Raw genomic sequence first — 16,706 nt, 5'->3', positions numbered from 1 at the left:
TTTTTTTTCTTTCCTTTTTTGAAGATGGGAACCACATCAGCTCTTTTCCAGTCCTCTGGTAGAGTTCCCTGGTGCTCCAGGATTTTTGAAAGATGTGGTGCAGTGGTTCTGAGATGACCTCTGCCAGCTCCTTTAGAACTATGGGACATAATAGTCTCATGATGGAGAACCTATGGCATGTGTGCCACAGGTGACACGCAGAGCCATTGGTGTGGGCACACAAGCCCCAGCCAAACTTACCTGCACTGTGCATACACACGCCTCCCAGCTGATGTTTGGCCAGTTTGAGGCCATTTTCACCCTTCCGGAGGTTGAAATTAGGCCATGCCCACAGAACCGGTTGTTAAGACATTTGAATCCCACCCCTGATTTAGTCCCTTCTCAGAAAAGGTTTCTCTGAGTGAGAAATTAAATGTCTCTTAGAACAGGGGTCCCCAACCGGTCCGTGGAGCACTCTGTACCGGGCCGCAAAGGAAAAAAAAATTTAAAAAAATGGCGGCTTTCTTCGCCTTCGGTGAATGCTGCTGGGATCGGGGATCAAGGACACAAATGAGAGAAGGGGAGGGAGGAAGCAACCGAAGCCTGTCCTGCTCTCTGGCTCAGTGGTTTCGGCTTTCTCCCGCCTCATTCCTCTCTCAGTCGCTCTCTCGCTCCTCCACCAGCCCAGAAAGAAATTGCTTCAAAGAAGCAGGGGGTGGCTTTTCCTGTCGGCGCAGCTCCTCCGAAGCGCCCATTTCACCCCCACCCCGCCGCCAATCAATCCAGGTTCAATCCAGTGCTCCGTTCTGCCTGCCTGCCTGCCTTCGTTTCTGGTAGTTTCAGAGCAGCTTCAGCTGAGAATAATAACTATTCGCCTCTTTTTCTCAGCCGAAGCTGCTCCGAAACTACCAGAAACCAAGGCAGGCAGGCAGGCAGGCAGAACGGAGCACTGGATTGAACCGCAGGCAGCGGGGCGGGGCGGGGGTGAACGGGCGCTTCGGAGAAGCTGCGTTCCAAAACCACCAGAAACGAAGGCAGGCAGGCAGAACGGAGGATTGAACCGTGGGCGGCGGGGTGGGGGTGAACGGGCGCTTTGGGGAAGCTGCGCTGACAGGAAAAGCCACCCTGCCGGCTTCTTTGAAGCAGTTTCTTCCTGGGCTGGTGGAGGAGTGAGAGAGCGACTGAGAGAGGAACGAGGCAGACACCTGAGGGATGGGGCTGAGGGAGGGAGGGAGACACCTGAGGGATGGGGCTGATGAAGGCAGGGCCGAGAGGCGAGGCTTCTCAGCCGTCCTGCAGGGACTATCTGTCGCTCAGGGTTGCAATGCTCCTCATTGCAACCCTGAGCGACAGATAGTCCCTGCGGACGTTCCTGAACTTGGTGGTTTGCTGGCAGACGTTTTATTACCCGACTAGGTAACAACATCAGATGTTACCTAGTCAGATAATGAAACGTCTGCAAGCAAACCACCAAACTCGGATTCTTCCCTCTCCCCCCCTCCCCCGGTCCTTGAAAAAGTGTTTCTGAGTGAAACTGGTCCCTGGCACAAAAAGGTTGGGGACCACTGTCTTAGAAGGTCTCTTTTGACCCAATTTTGAAGGCTTCCTCTCTCTTCTCTCTGACTTTACCAAAGACATTGAAGCAAAAGTGAATGGCGTTCTGGGACAGTCTGTCACGTTCCAAGTGAAGTTCTCTCCACCATTTGATACAATTTCCTGGACTAAAGTTGTCGGCAATAAGTCTGAAATTATTGCTGTGGGGAGCTTTAAGGAGCCCTGTGACCTCCTGGTCCCCGACCCAGCCTATCGACAGCGAGTGGACACCTCCGAGGACTGCAGAGAATTACATCTCCGCCACCTCAAGAAAGAGGATGCTGGCAGATTCACAGCAGGAATTATTCCACCAGGTGCAGAAAAGGTGGATGAGTCCTTTGATCTGCAAATATTTCGTAAGTATCCCACCCGTGGCAGTCAATTCCAGGCCTCCTTCCTTTGTGATATGTGATATGGCGATGGGGGGGCATTGCTGGGGGGGGGGTTGGTGTCCCATTTCTGAAGAGACACACGTTCTGGATGGAGCCTGGTTTCATCCATCCCACTTCAGTTAGTCAGTAAAGAAAGACTCCCAGGTCATTCACATGACCAAGAGTATTGTAAGGCCTACACTCTCTCCCCTTCAGACGATAAGAATGAACTTTTGAAAACTTGAGTATTTCAAAAGGAATTCTTTATTGAAAAGGAAAAAGATCCAGGCGATGTTCAAAGCAGGGTCTGATATCCCTCCAGGCATGCAGCTTAGATAAAGGGAGTTAGAAAAACCCCCCACCCCTTAGTCCGGTGTGGATTTCGTCAATACAAAGAAGCAACATGTTAATTCCTCCCACCCCCTTTATTTTTTCTGGGAACGTAGTTGAGAAGAGATTCCCGGGAAGTTTCTTTCGGAGTTGGAATTTTTCTCCGCTTGCTATCTCTCCAAGAGGTGACAAGTTTCCAGCCTCTCGGGCTCCAGTCCCCCAGTTGTATATCATGTGCAAGTTATACAGATTCTTTACAAGAATTAAGCTCTCAAGTGTACATAAAAGAAAAGATACATTCGTCAAGAGTTAAGAATCATCAGGTAAAACACTTCATGATAGTCACGGGGTACAATAAGTGTGCTGTCCAGCCAGTTTTAGTTAATGGGAAATGGTACGGTTAGTTAGGAATTGGGAGCTGTCCCCTTAAGGGAATGCATCATGGTAAATGTAGTTAAGGTATCCTGGGAAATGTAGTTCATGTCATGTGGCCATATCTGTAATCCTAATTGGTCACTGAATTGATCCTTGGTGGGTTGGGGGAGGTTTCTTTACTCTTGCTTGGAGCCCAGCTTCATGCTAGCGCTTCTCCTTTGGCTCTACTACTATGGGATGAAATAAGGGGAAAGATTACTATCATTTTACACTATGATTTCAACTATGCAAAGAATTGGACATTAGATGCATCTCGACATAACTGCAAGTTACCTTGAGGATACCTAATATAATCCAATAAAAGAAACTTTGTAGGGAAGAATTTGTAGAGTTATCTATCTGTCTTTATATTCAACAATTGAATCAAAGGACAGAATAATAAGCAATCAAATCATATTAGGAAACAGTCAGTTTAAAGAATAGAACGGAATAGAACAGAATGGAATAGAATAGAATAGAATAGAATAGAATAGAATAGAATAGAATAGAATAGAATAGAATAGAATAGAATAGAATAGAATAGAATAGAATAGAATAGAATAGAATAGAAGAATGGAATGGAATGGAATGGAATAGAATAGAATAGAATAGAATAGAATAGAATAGAATAGAATAGAATAGAATAGAATAGAATAGAACAGAATTGAATTGAATTCTTTATTGGCCAAGTGTGATTGGACACACAAGGAATTTGTCTTGGTGCAAATGCTTTCCAGTGTACATAAAAGAAAAGATACATCCACCAAGAGTCAAGAATCATAAGGTACAACACTTCATAATAGTCACAGGGTACAATAAGTGATCAAATCTACTCTTTCCTTTGGGTGACACATAGAATAACAGAGCTGGAAGGGACCTTGGAGGTCATCTAGTCCAACCCCCTGCTCGAGCAGGAGAGTCTATTCCAAATATTAGCCTCTCCCTAGGATCGAACTCATAGCCTCCTGATTGTGAGGTGAGAGCCCCACCTCTAGAACCTTGGGCCAGATGGGAGTATCTCCTGGACAGGCTGGTACTGCTTGGCTTCTCAGCCCCTCCCTTTCTCCCCCTCCCCACACCCACATTCCTAACAAGGTCCCTTCCAACTCTGTTAATCTGTAATCTGTAATCTTGCCCTCCATCCCTGGTTTGGTATTAAGAGGGCTTGCAAAGGATGAAGGGTGCCTGCCTCCCCTCTATCCTGGTGGGCCTCTCCCTGTGCAACGAGTGTCATATGTGAGCGGGGGGAATTATTCTGGGATTGTTATTATTTACGACTGAAATGCGTAACACGTTATTTCCCCGGCTCTAATCTAAGCAAATCCATGGACTGAGCCACCGCTGTTGCTGTTCTCCTTCCTCCTTGGCCTCCCTGTGACTTTGTGTCCTCTCACAATGTGATGTCTCCATCTTCTTCTCAGGGCGCCTGCTGGACTCTGAGGTGACAGTGACCTGCGCTGAAGTTGGAAATGGAACTTGGAAGCTGGATTGCTCTACAGGGACTTGGGAAGATGGGGTGAAATTCAGTTGGCCCTCAGATGTCCAAAGCAAGAATCCCCCCCTTGGGAGTTCTGTGACCCTCACCTCCCACGATCTCAATCTCAATGTCACCTGTGCGGCAGAAAACCCGGTTAGCAGGGCGTCCACAACAGTCTCTTTAGAGAAAGTTTGTGCTGGTAAGTTTTTCTCTCCTTGAAAGAGTCCACGGGACCAAAGACGAATCTGACATTTAGCTGGGAGAAAAAAGATCCTACAGAAGGCTGAACTTCCCTTTGTTATTTGTGCAGGAGATCCATCGGAAAAGGGTTGAGCTGCAATCACAATCCAGAAAAATAAGAATCCAGTGCAGGCATATGAATGACAGACATTAACCCCCATCACCAATCATATTCCTTCAATTTATAATTCCTCTTTTTATAGAGGGGAAGGGATCTTCAAATGGCACTGGAAATCTTATTCGGCTCTTTAGATTTCTATTTTCCATTGACCCAGGGGTGGGATTCTACCGGTTTGGACCGGTTCTATAGAACCGGTTGTTATGATTCTGCACAGTTCGGAGAACCAGCAAATTGTGCCCCTGGCTGGCCCCGCCCTTCTCTGCTTGCCCCGCCCCTCTCCACCTGCCCCTCCCCTCCCCGCCCAGTCAGGCCTTATCGCAAATGTTATCGCAACATTGCGTGCATGCCTGACATCGCTGACTGCATTCTCCCCTGCCCAGTCACTCCTTAATTTCTTTTCCCCACCTCCTGACGATCAGCTGTTCCTGATGATCAGCTGTGCCGGGATTCCCCTCCCTTACTTACTGCTTCACCCAGGAGCCTTCTCTGAGGCCTAGGAAGGCAAAAAACGGAGGGGAGAACTTCCATTTTTGCCTTCCTGGGCCCCCGGGCCCCCAGGAGCCTTCCCTGAGGCCCAGGAGGGCCAAAAAATGGGGGGGTTTGCTGCAAAAAAAACCCATGCCCACCCAGTCCCATGACCTAGCCACGCCCACCTAGCCATGCCCACAGAACTGGTTGTTACCAAATGTGAATCCCACCCCTGCCTTGACCACATACATTGAGAAGTCGAAAGCAGCTGGTGGCTGAATTTCTCTGGCCTCTGGAGCCTCTCAGCCTCTCAGCTCCCCTTGAGATTGGCAACTGAGGCGCACCGGGTGCATCTTTCCCTTGTGGCCCCACCAGCCAAGTTTCCTTGGGGTGTCTGATCTTAGCAAATCCCATACAGAGACCACTTCTAAGCAAAAGAAACTGGCTCTGGGGCTGATGGGATGCAGAACAGCCTTTCAGCAAAGCTGACCTATGAATTTGGGGAAATGCAGCCAAATTGCTTTGGTTTGCCCTGATTGTAGGATCTACAGACTGTCAACCAGACCCACTCATGTTGAGTTCAAGCTAGCAACTTTATTGTTCTCTGCCTATAATACAGGAATCTCCTGACTGGCAGCTTTTGCCTGGCAAAGGCCAGATAAGAGTTTCCAAGAGTTTGCTTGCTTGTGTTTTTGTAGGGAGTCACTCTAGACTTAATTCCCCACCTGAGGCCCCCCCCCCCAACTCCCAACAGGGAGGGTTGCTGTCCGACAGGGACACTAAATCAGCGGAGTTAGGAATCTGGAAGGAGTCAAAATTCCTCATTGGAATTCTTTGCTGGGACAGATCTCTAGAGGATGGAGGTGACGATGACCCTGCACAGACATTCCAGTTATTGGGAAGATATGTTACCTAGTTAAATCTACTTCCTAAATTGGCAAAGCTGTTGGATGGAAATATGTTTTTGCGGTTTGGTGGAGAAGACGATTTTAACCTTAAGATAGCTAATGATGCATGTGTCCTGCGTTTAAAGCAAGAGGGAGATTAATGCTTCAAGCCATTCAGTGGCATTGGATGAATGCAGTTGCTCAATTCCTTTTGCAAGCCTTAACTCGGACACACATGATAATGATCTCGTTGCATGCGTTTCCTGCCCTACTTTTTCTCTCATTCCTCCTTGCTTTCATTTGCAATGGTTTTGTGTTGGTTGTGAAGAATAGAGGAAAAAGGCTTTGACCTGAGAAAACGGTTGCAAGATTAACTAGGTTTGACGATATGCTCCAAGGAGGGTTATTGGGGGTCTGGTAGCTGTTAATCGGATGGCTTCACCAAGCCAGAGATGCGCAATTTCTCACTGTCTGATCTCTGTTTCCTTTCCATCTGCTCTCTTGCACTTGCATTCTGCCCAACATGGTGAACCCCAGAGGAGAAACCTGAGACGGAGGCCCCCCAAATAAACGGTGAGCTCCAACCCCCTCTTTATAGCTTCCACCCTTCCTTGCCCCTCCCTCTTGGCAGTTTTCCAAAGGGTTCCCTCCCCGTCCCCCAAAAGCACCTAATAGACCCGTGATGGCAACCCTATGGCACACAAGTAGAGCCATTTGTGCAGGCACACGAGCCCCAGCCAAACTTACCTGCACTGTGCATGCGTGCTCTTCCCAGCTGATTTTCGGCCCATTTGAGGCCTTTTCACCCTCCCGGAGGCTCAAGGGAAGCCTTTGCTTGAGGCCAAAAAAATGGGCCTTCCGGAAATACCAGAAGTGCTGAAACAGGCCCGTTTTCGGCCTCCTCTGAGCTCCAGAGGCCCTCCGGAGGCTGAAAACGGGCACTTCCGGTATTTCCGGAAGGCCCGTTTTTCGGCCTCCTGAGGCCGCAGAGGCTTCCATCAAGCCTCTGGGAGGGCAAAAGGGCCTCAAAGAGGCCAAAAATCAGCTGGGAGGTGCAGGCATGCGCAGTGCAGGTAAGGGGCGGGGTGGGGGTTTTGCACGCACATGTGCAGGGGGGAAGGGTGCATTGCATTGTGGGTGCCAGCATGCGCATGCGCTTTTGACACACCACAACAAAAAGATTCACCATCCCTTTAAGAGACCCATGCTTGAAGGAGCGGGGGGGGGGAGGAGCGGGAACTAATGAGTCTCCTATACAGGTAGTCCTCAACTTACAACAGTTCCTTATTAACCATTCAAAGTTACAACGGCACTGAAAAAAAGTGACGTGACCATTTTATGCACTTTGCAGCATCCCCATGAGGATGTGATCAAAATTCAGGGGCTTGGCAACTGACTCCTATTTATGACAGTCTCGGGGTCAAATGATCCCCTTTTGCGACCTTCTGACAAGCAAAGTGTCAGGGCAGTTACCCTCTCCAATGGGACACAGCCATAGCCCAGAGTCATCAATCGGGCTCTCCAGTTAGAATTTTGCAAGGCAGAAACTTCAGTCACCTAATTACTATCTTTGAAAACATTTATGGAATGCAGTTTCTGTTTGCAAGCGGCTGCACTGCTCCCCTCTCCCTTTCTGTTGGCAACTCTAAAAAGACCAGAGAAATATTTTATGAGTTGACACAAGTGCAGTGATTCACTTAATAACTGTGGCGAGAAAGGTTATAAAAGGGGGTGAAACTGTCTTGCTTACCAACAGAAATTTTGGGCTGACTTGTGGTCATAAGTCCAGGGCTACCTGCAGTACACTTCTGGGAAGTGAAAATTGATAAAAAATAGAGGAGAATCTTTGTAGCTCAGAGTTGAACTGTGGGGTCTTTAATGCTCTCTGAGCTGGATTGTTTCCTTGCAGATGTTTCATTACTCAAACTGGGTAATATCATCAGTGCTAGCACAAAACATCAATCAACGATTAAACAAAGAGAATAAAAAACTATCCAAAAAGTTAAAGCTAATAGCTGAAAAACAGGAATAAATAGAGGAAAAGTTGTAAATGGGAAGAGCCATAAAGAGGAAAGGAACAATAGGACAATATGAACAATACAATTGGCTAAATTAGGGGAAATTATAATCACTCAACACACCCTTGGGTACCATTGAATAGTTTATCAGAATTATAACTGTTCACCCAACCTGTAAGCTTTCTGTGTCCATTTCTGTTGATTTTGATATAGGTGTATGTATATGTGTTGTACTTAATAAAGTGTGTTATATATCTTGTAGATTAACAAAACGTGTATGTTATGTATGTTGTACGTTAATAAAGCTGTGATGTATTTTCGTATGTTGTAGATTAATAACGCTGATGTGTTTGTGAATGCTGTACGTAAAACAGTGAGTCTGTAAAATCCATTACTCTCCACTTACAGACAAACCCTCCAATCCATTACTCTCCACTTAGAGACAAACAATCTACTCTCTAACAAACAGTTTAGTTTCAGGAAAAAAATTGTCCTGTATTCTACAACTCCTACACTGCAGAAACATTTGGACTACACAACTTGATCAGGGTAAAGCAATAGACACAATTTACATAGACTTCTGCAAAGCCTTTGATTCGGGGGCACACGACAAACTACTGTTAAAACTATGCTCTTACAGCATTTCTGGATTACTGCACAAATGGATAGCTGCATTCCTATCAAACAGGCAACAAATAGTCAAAATATGGAGTGCCCTATCAAACGCTGTACCAGTTAACAGTGGTGTCCCCCAGGAAGCATTCTAGGACCCACTCTGTTTCTAATTTACAGAAATCACCTTTGTGATCACATTATAAGCAACTGCGTCCTCTTCACTGATGACGTAAAACTATTTAACACCACTGACAATGCTGCTGTCCTACAAAGGACCTTGACTATGTGTCAGAATGGTCAAACAATTGGCAACTTCAAATCTCAACCAACAAATGCTCTGTCTTACACACTGGCCACAAAATTCAGAACACTAAATACAACCTGGGCGGATATGACCTCGTAGACGACCCTCACTCTGTGAAAGAACCTAGGTCTAATCCCCAGAGCTCACTGTAACAGCAATGCCAAAAAGGCATGAAAAGTTGTTAACCTAATTTTGCAAAGCTTCTTGTCTGGTAACATCAAACTGCAAACCAGGGCATACAAAACCTTTGCCAGACCAATACTCGAATACAGCTCATCTGCCTGGAATCCACACTGTATAATGGACATTTGTTGAGGTAATTCCCCGTTAGGAGAATGAGCGCATACAGGGAGACGTATTTGAGAGAAGTGTTTGAATAATACAGACACAGTACACAGATACACTGTACAGTAAATGTAGGTTTTTACTTCCAGAAAGGTTTAAGCAAAGTCCAAAATAAGCAGTCCAAAAGTCATTCGCAGATAAATCAGTCAGTTTTTCAATCCAGGGATAATCCAAATACCAAATTCCAGTGTCAAAAACAGTTCAGTATCAGACTTACATTAAATTCATGAATATAGCAGTCAATTAGGAAAAATGGAGGAACAGCAACACTTTCCAACAGAAGGAAACAGAGATACACTCACACTCTCTTCTGAGACTCAGACTAAGACTAAAACAACCCAGGTTTCTGGCTCCATCTTATGGCCGTTTGAGTAACCACACCCAATTGCAGTTTTTAGCATGCTTTTAAAGAGACAGTATTAAAATGTCTATCCTGGTTTATATATTTCTAACCCAAATACCTGTTAGGTGACTTATGTTCCTAACAACGTTAATACAATTCAGTGAGTCCAGAGGTATTTCATGAGAAGAGTCCTCCACTCCTCCGCTCATAATAGAGTACGTTATGCCACCAGGCTTGAAATTTTGGACCCAGACAAGTTAGAACTATGCCTCCTATGGTCTCACCTAAGCTTACTACACAAAATTGTCTGCTACAACATCCTACCTGTCAATGACTACTTCACCTTCAACCACAATAACACACAGGCAAACAATAGATATAAGCTCAAAGTAAATCGCTCCAAACTTGATTGCAGAAAACACGACTTCAGCAACAGAGTGGTCAATGCCTGGAAGTCACTCCCTGACTCTGTTGTTACATCCTCAAACCCCCAAAACGTTTAACCTTAAACTGCCTGTAAGGGGGCATGCATAAGTGCACCAGTGTGCCTATCATCCCTGTCCCACCGTTTCCATTTATCCATTTATTCATACTCATTTATGATGTATGTACTTATACCTGTTTGTACTTGTATGTTTATATGTTATGTTCATACTTATACTTGCTTTCTCATACATGCTTGACAAACAAATAAAATAAGTAAATAAATAAAAAGAACCCCAAAGAACAGTAACAAGGATATTGTTATAAAGATACACTATTTAAGCTAACTATGTCTGGTTTGAGTTTACAGGTAACTCCCAAGTTACAACAGTTCAATTAGCAACTGTTCACAGTTGCAATCAAGACACACACCCCAAGTACTTATAGCCAGTCTACAAATTATGAATGTTGCAGCACCACGGCCATCGTTCACACTTACCCTGATTCCCCCAAAATAAGGCCTAGCATGATTTTTAAGTGTGCGCCTAATATAAGCCTTGCCCCCCAAAATAAGCCCTAGTTAAGGGGGTGGGGATAGCCAGCAAAAGAGGCAGCCCAACCATGTGTCCCCTCACAAATATGGGCAGGGAACCCTGAGGCGGTGCTTAGCATGGCAGCTCCTTCCCTTCCCCGGTCACCTCATGGAGGCTCGGTCCCTTAACCGCAGACCCACAAATTGGCTGAGTCAAGCAAGGGTCAGGAGCTGCCTCTCATTCTGTCTCTCCATGTGCCTGGAGGTGCACTTTCACCAGGCCTGGCTCTGCCCACAGCACCAAGTAACCTCGCAGCCAAGGGGCCCTTTCTCTTCCACAGCCCACCTTATGGCTACAGAGCAGATGGAGATCACAGTTGGCACTCTCCAAGGCCTGGAGTTCAGGTCTTCCTCAGAGTGCTGCCACGGTACGATGAGGCAGAAGGCTGTTCAGAGTATTGCAGCATAAATTCAGCACCAGAAAAAGTAAAGACAGATGGCTGAGGCTTCGTTTAACTTCTTTATAAACATATGAAGTAAATTTCACAATACCAGTTGTAGATTTCTCCAACAGGAAGCAAACTCAAACAGAAGCAGACGTGTTACACGTTCAGAGCAGAACAGAAACTCAACTTCAGCGGACAAGCCAGCAAGTTAGTTTCTTTTTCACTTTTAGAGCTGAGCCAGAACAGAGATAAATCAGGCCCAGATTCTCTCTTTAAGTTTCAGCTCTCAATTCAGCTCTCATGGGCTGACCTTGTTACTAAACTCTATTCCAGTTCATGAATATACTCTGACAAAGCCATGCATCACATCGGGATTGCCTGCTCCCCCTCCCCTTGTGCCCCCCACCCATTGCCAGGAGGGGGTTTGGTCTGCAGAGGTTGTGGAGGCCTCCAGCCTTGCAGTCCTGCGCAGGGAAGGTGGAGGTTTGCTCTGGAGCTGCGTCAGAGCGTTGCCTCTGCAGGTAACATTGTATGTCTTGCCCCAGCGAGAGGCGTGCAGTTTGGGTGCTTGGTGGCCAAGGAAGTTGGGGTTTTGGAGGCACAAAAGAGGAAGCGGTGTTCTCCCCCTCCATCCTCCGACCCACTGCACAGGGCAGGGTAGGGGCACAGCCCGAAGGTGACAACAGGCTAGGCTCTCCAGAGGTCATAGATCTGGGCCAAGTTGCCCCACGAGCAACAGGTCCAGGAGGGTGGAGAACCCCTGCAAGGCCCAGCAGCCAGGAAGAGGCCTGGGAGGGGGGAGATGCCATCCTGATACGCTGCACAGCCTCCTGCCTCATCGTAGCAACAGCCTGAGCATGACCCAAACTCCAGTGTCCCAGGAGCAGAAGGCCAGCAGGCAGGGTGGGCAGAGGCTGGGGCGCCCCAAGAGCTTGGCCCATTTCACTGCAAGCAAGTAGACGGTGGGATGCAGGGTGGGCTGGTGGCAGCATCACTCCCACTCCCATCGGCCCCCATGCTCGTGGCCTCCTGTTAAGTGGGAAAAAAAAGACATCCCCCTCAAAATAAACCCTAGTGCTTATTTTCAAGCCCCAAAGAAAATAAGACTGGGGCTTGTTTTGGGGGAAAACACGGTACAAATGACAGCAGAGGCGCTACAATATTTGCCTCGCTTGGGTCTCCACAGCCATTAGGCCTGTGGAGGCTCACTTACCTTGCAAGCCGGCAGTTCCTTCGCCTGTTTTGGTGCATTTGCAGATCTCTCTCCCTCTTTGGTCATCCCTAACTCTGAGATACCTCATGGGCAGTTAATGACCTACCCATTTGATTAGGGAACGCATGGGCAAAAGCAGGAAGTGATTGCGGTCAAGCTACGCAATTCACTGCTACAAATCCTCGGGTTACGGATGTAATTGTCAGGCTCCATTACAGTCCTAACTCAAGGGCTACCTGTATTTCTTTAATTTTCGCTGCTTTATCTTTTCTTTCTGCTAGATTCTGGCTTTCATAGGACATGTAGCCACCTGTGTACACTCTGCTCAGGGTACCCATGAAAATTCCTCCAACCCCCCAGGGCAGAGAATGCCTGAAAGGAAAAGCAAGACATAAATTTAACAAACTAATAAAAAAAGAAATACTGTATTTAGAACTTGACTTATCCTGATTAATGCAAGAATGAATTTTAGGCTGTGTGCCCACAATTCATGAATCCTGGAAGTTTGGATAACAAGACCCAGGAGTCATAGCGCACACAGCCCCAAAAGCTGAATTATGGTTGTGGGTCATGACAGTTATAAAGCAGATCATCACAACGGCAGACCCAATTTTACAACTTTTTTTGCAGACGTCGTTGTTCGTTATAGGCATTTTTGCCGAAAACCAGAAGTAAAGGGCAATTTTCAGCAAAAAATGTTGTAAATTGTGTAAATCACTCCAAACCAGTGGTGGTATGCTACCGGTTCGGAACGGTTCGACCAAACCAGTAGTAAAATCAGCCATAAACACCTGTCCAGGGTACTGAGGCAACTGCCTAAATCAGGGTTTCTTAACGTTGTCAACTTTAAGACTTGTGGACTTCAACTGCCAGAATTCCTCAACCAAAGTGCACAATCCCCAAACATAATTATTGCTTTCTTTTTCTTTTCTTTTCTTTTTTTGATGATTTTTATTGTTCTTTTTCAACTTTAACACACATTAATCTTGACTTTAACAGTATTGTGTCATCATTATTATACAAAATATTCCACACATCAATCTCGTACAAATATCTACATGGATACATCTTTATATACAATCATTTGCTTTTATCTATAATTTATCTATAATCACAATTATTGCTTTCATGGGGCCAGTTAACAAATGTAAAAAAAAAAAGTGGTTAAAATTGCAGGCCTGCTGCTGCTTTGGCCTCTTAATTATGTATTATTTTGGAAAAAAAATTCGCAATGAATTGCACAATGTGAATTTTAACTGTTGCTGGTGCCTATCTGTAAATGTATTCCTATATATGGTATACAGAGATGATTTGACAGTTTTTAAAGGCAGGATGAGGTTTGTTGCAATGTTGAGAAATGATTGTGTTGAGATATTTTACGTTGAGAAATAATTTAATTTTTATTTTGACTTCCTGTTGAGATATGCTTATTCATGAGATATATCTAGTGATGAACTTTGTAAATTATAGTTAGCTATTATTGAGGCCACTCTAGGTAGCCAAGAAAATGGCTTAAATCATATGAAACTATTATAGTTAATGATTTACATCATGAAAACTAGTCCTTGGCTTAGGGCAGGCATTCAGCTCTCAAAACTCCTTTTGTGCAAGTTACACATCCCTCTCCTGCAATTCATGTCTTCCAGTTGGTTCCATTTAGGCAGTCTGGTCTAGTGGTAGATACAGATAATCAGAGTTGTAAGGGACTTGTAGGTCATCTAGTCCAACCCCCACGCCTAAGCAGGAGATTGGTTGAAGGCACCAGGTTACGAAACTAGGAGATCCTAAGTTCTAGGGTCCTAAGGTCTAAGCTCATGAAAACTAGCCAGGTGACTTTGGGCCAATCACTGGAAGACTGAGAGTTCTAGTCCCGCCTTAAGCATGACAGCTGGCTAAGTGGGCCGATCACCAAAAGATGGTGAGTTCGAGTCCCAACTTGGCATGAAGGCTAGTAGGGTGACTTTGGGCCAATCATTAGGAGAAAGTAAGAGGAGAAGTATGGAATATTAAATATACATTCACCATCTTGAGTTATTTATAAGAATAATAAAGGCAGATTATTAACACCTCAAATAAATAAATAAATAACTGCAATGTCTGCCGAGCTCTTGTGCCATGGCAGAGCACAAGGAGCAGGGAAATTATATTATCTTGAAGCTATAAATAAAAACCTTGAAAGTTATTCAACTGTTGACCTGAATCTCCCAATGGCTCGGGGTTTTCTCAACATCTGTCCAATAGGAAGCAATAGACTTTCTGGGCACTTGTAACTGGAAAAGATGCTTAAAAGGGGATTTTCGGCGATTGGGATAATATTCCTGCTCCAACTGCATTGCGGAGTTAGTCGAAGTTCCATAGTTACGTTTCTTCAGCTCATGCTCCAGATGTAGAAGCACGAGGTCTCCTGCCTGGGTACTAGAAAACCTCCACGGTTCCTTCCAACCAGTGGTGGTATTCACATTTTTTTTACTACTGGTTCTGTGGGGATGGTTTGGTGGGCGTGGCATGGCGGGGCTTGGTGGGCGTGGCAGGGGAAGGTTGCTGCCAAATCCCCATTCCCTCCCCAACCCCGCTAACCTGCTTTCCAGCTCCGTTCTCCTGTGCGGGGCAACCAAAGGAGACCCAGCTGGGACTCAGGAGGTAGAGAATAGATGGGGTCGGCAGGGCCAGTCAGAGGTGGGATTGGCCGGTTCTCTGAATGACTCACAATTTCCGCTACCGGTTCTGCAGAACTGGTCAGAACCGGCTGAATCCCACCTCTGAGTCCAGCCGTATTGTTCTATGTTCTACGAGAGGTCAGCATAATCCTGACAGGAAAGGAAGGGAGATTTGAGGCTGCCTTATTCTGGTGATTTTTTGTGGGTGACACCTTTCTGCTGCTGCCAGCTCAGCTCCGCCATTTGCTGGGAATGGTGGATAGAGGAAAATTATCCCATGCAGAGAGTCCTCATTTAGCAACCACAGGTGGAACCGGCAACCTGGTCGTTAAACAAAGCAGTTTCTAAACAAAACCTCTGATGACAGGACTCCAGTTTTTCTTCACTTTACAGACCTGCGGAGGTCACCAATGAGACGGCTGGTTATTTTTTCCACCACTGTCAGAACTGTAAACAGTCACTAATCAAGGACTACTGGCCTAGGGAACAGACTTCTGCAGGGTTCCTCATGTTTGACCAGGGTTGACGCAACCTCTGCTCTTTTTTTTGCAGACAAACAACTTCCAAGCAATCTATGGATCGTGGCAGTGATTGTAGCTGTTGTCATACTTCTGCTTGCCGTTGCTATTCTCATTCGTGTGCTGATGAAGAAAGGTACAGGGCATTTCTCAGCTGCAGAGCCTGTTAGAAAGCGCCCCCTCCACTGACCAGCTTCCCCATCACCAGGTTGGCAGGCCCTCGCCCCATCCCAAGGCACCATCTACCGTATTTTTTGGATCTTTGGTTATTCGGGTTTTCTCCCGCGTAAGATTGGAAGTATCTAGGCAACGTTTCGAAGAAGTCTCATTCATCATCTTCAGGCTTCTGTCTTCAGCTCTGTGCTTCAAATCCCCCAGTAACTAAGACCAACCTGAGCACAACCAAGCCCCCACCTGAACAGAACACACCTCCAGCCAATCAGAACATGGCCAACCCCCAACCAATCAGAACACAGCCAAACCCCTAACCAATGAGAACACACCCCACCCAATCAGAACACAGCCAAGCCCCCACCCAATCAAGTCACACCCCCACTAGCAGTTAAAAGGAAGAAGCAGCTGCAAGCTCACATCACTCCGAGAAGCACAGAGCCGAAGAAGCAAGCCTGAAGATGATGAATGAGACTTCATCGAAACGTCGCCTAGATACTTCCAATTTTACGCGGGAGAAAACCCGAATAACCAAAGATCCACATACAAATACCCGCGAGAACCTCAGAAAATATATATATATATATATATATATATATATATATATATATATATATATATATATATATATATATATATATATATATATATGGTATTCAGCTTTATTTATTTATTTGATTTGTCAATCACTTACAAGATAATAGGTATAAGTATATACATAGTTATGAATACATGAAATGGGTACATATAAGAAAAATAAAAGAAACAATAGGACAGGGACGGTAGGCACGTTGGTGCGCTTATGCACGCCCCCTACAGACCTCTTAGGAAAGGGGTGAGGTCAATAGGAGACAGTTTAAGGTTAAAGCTTTTGAGGTTTGGGGAAGAAACCACAGAGTCAGGTAGAGTATTCCAGACATTGACCACTCTGTTGCTGAAGTCGTATTTCCTGCAATCAAGTTTGGTGCGGTTAGCCTTGAGTTTGTATCTATTGTGTGCTCTTGTGTTGTTATGGTTGAAGCTGAAGTATTCATTGACTGGTAGGACATTGCAATGTATGATTTTATATACCCTACTTAGATCAGATCGAAGACGGCGTAATTCAAAGTTTTCTAGGTCTTTGTTCGGGTATTTTCCCACGTCATTATAGTTGTGCTTTTAAAGTTGTAGCAACATTTCGGCAGAATCTCATCTGCCATCATCAGGCTTCTGTATAGTGTTCGACTGTGAGTCAGACTTTC

At 45.6% G+C, this 16,706-nt stretch overlaps 1 protein-coding gene across 2 annotated transcripts in view; it reads left to right on the top strand.

The window, feature by feature from the left end:
* The window catches only part of LOC113426977 (SLAM family member 5-like), a 44,985-nt gene that overhangs the window by 11,040 nt on the left and 17,239 nt on the right, over positions 1-16,706 (top strand). The window contains exons 2-5 of one of the 2 annotated variants that reach the window (XM_026689431.2): positions 1,614-1,928; positions 4,109-4,363; positions 6,418-6,453; positions 15,329-15,430. In XM_026689431.2, the coding sequence (XP_026545216.2) occupies positions 1,614-1,928; positions 4,109-4,363; positions 6,418-6,453; positions 15,329-15,430 (708 nt within the window). The remainder of the gene's footprint in view (positions 1-1,613; positions 1,929-4,108; positions 4,364-6,417; positions 6,454-15,328; positions 15,431-16,706) is intronic. The other variant, XM_087943250.1, reaches the window with a different exon arrangement.

Source organism: Notechis scutatus, chromosome 14 (genome assembly GCF_049901735.1).
Source record: "Notechis scutatus isolate UNSWTSFEM ecotype Mainland chromosome 14, rNotScu1.2, whole genome shotgun sequence".
NCBI classification, from domain to species: Eukaryota; Metazoa; Chordata; class Lepidosauria; order Squamata; family Elapidae; genus Notechis; species Notechis scutatus.
Note: the sequence above shows the minus strand (reverse complement) of the source record. Positions and strands in the feature narration are given on the sequence as shown.